Source organism: Lycium ferocissimum, unplaced genomic scaffold, assembly GCF_029784015.1.
Source record: "Lycium ferocissimum isolate CSIRO_LF1 unplaced genomic scaffold, AGI_CSIRO_Lferr_CH_V1 ctg28913, whole genome shotgun sequence".
Lineage (NCBI taxonomy): Eukaryota > Viridiplantae > Streptophyta > Magnoliopsida > Solanales > Solanaceae > Lycium > Lycium ferocissimum.
The window spans coordinates 3,711-5,080 of record NW_026724557.1 but is presented as its reverse complement, the minus strand read 5'-3'; the positions used below and the strand labels follow the sequence as shown (position 1 = coordinate 5,080).

The window sequence follows — 1,370 nt, the reverse complement described above, 5'->3', positions numbered from 1 at the left end:
AGAAAAAAATTAGCTTACTCATTGGCTGCTTCATTTTAACCCTAAATTGATAGGTTTGGCAGGTCAAGTTAGTTGGCAATGGACAAGACCATAGGAGGAAAACAACTGAGAATTGTAACACTTATAGCGCAGCTTTTGCTGCGTTCTGTATTTTTTCTTTAATTTTTTTAAAAGCTCTCGTAACGGATGTAAACGTAAAACGCCAACACATTTTTACATAACGCATAAAAAATGCGTTAAAGGTACTTTGGTAACATTTTTTTTCTTGGGGTATTTTGGTTCAATTCGTTTTTATTGGGTCATTTAAGTTCTGAGTCGAAAATAAACACATCTCCAAAGATGTAAAATCTTGGTAAATAGTTTATTCTTCATATTTGGCCCTGGGTTTGAAAGGACAAAGCGAACATAGAGCGTGCCCTCAAGGACAACAAGAAACTCAATTGCTTGGGGGTGAGTATGAGGTGGGTTGAGACCATATGGGGCGTAATCAATACGAGATAATGACATGCCCAGAGTGTTGAGTCTAGGTAAGTTATTGACGTTCACCGCTGTTACAGCAGATCCAAGTAGATTTGAAATACTTCCAGGTATATTTAGACTTGGTCTAAAGAAGTCATCAGCAGTGACATTCTTTGGATCCTTGCAAAACTTTCCATTCACGAAAACTGTATAGAAACCCCAAATTTAGAAAGTAAATATAACAAAAATACAAGTAAAAAAGCAAACAAAATTGGCATGAAATGCGAAAGCTATGATTGAAATAAGTATCAAATGTTGTGGTTTACCAGCAGCCATGGAGTCATTAAAAGCAACACAAAAATCTTGCAAAGGACTAGGATTATATGCATGGCTTATTGGAGTCACCACAGCCAAAATGGCAATGGTCAAGGCAAGGTACTTGAGAGCCATCACAATTAATTAAAACCCTTGTATATATTTGAAACAATCTAATTTATTATTGTTCTCTGTTTATATGTGATTAATATGATAAGAGAGGTATGCCTATTTATAGATAAACGATTTTTTGAATTAGTCGTCAAGCTTTCCATAAGTAAAGTGTGAATTAGGCTTCTGCATTACAAGTCATAAATGGTAAATTTTTAAACATTTGAGTTGTAAAGTTGGGTCGACAAATATAACGAGTTAATCTTTTAATTTTCTGAGAAGATACAAACAGTTTATAACAACTAAATATAATTAAAGACTAAATCATATTTTTGAAGGACTTATTATTGGAAATGGTCATGACGGGTGGTCGGGGAAAAAAAAGAAGTTGAGTATAAAATTAGAAATTTTTAACAATAGAAATAAAAACCCAGAATGCATATGGGATCCCAACAAGATGTAGACTTTAGAAGAAATATAACCCT

The 1,370-nt window shown here is 33.7% G+C and overlaps 1 protein-coding gene across 1 annotated transcript; it reads right to left on the bottom strand.

The window, feature by feature from the left end:
- Positions 1-303: 303 nt before the first annotated feature.
- Positions 304-922, bottom strand: LOC132043832 (germin-like protein subfamily 1 member 20). Its single transcript, XM_059434296.1, has 2 exons — positions 786-922; positions 304-665 (listed from the first exon to the last, which is right to left on the bottom strand). The coding sequence occupies exons 1-2, from the start codon at positions 907-909 to the stop codon at positions 304-306; spliced, it is 486 nt and encodes a 161-aa protein (XP_059290279.1). The 5' UTR covers positions 910-922.
- Positions 923-1,370: the final 448 nt, after the last annotated feature.

Excerpts from the sequence above, each read along its gene's own strand:
- LOC132043832 (XM_059434296.1), bottom strand. The coding sequence starts at position 909 with ATGGCTCTCAAGTACCTTGCCTTGACCATTGCCATTTTGGCTGTGGTG. Across the intron at positions 666-785 it reads TAATGACTCCATGGCTGCTG|TTTTCGTGAATGGAAAGTTT; the intron begins GTAAACCACAAC and ends GTTTCTATACAG.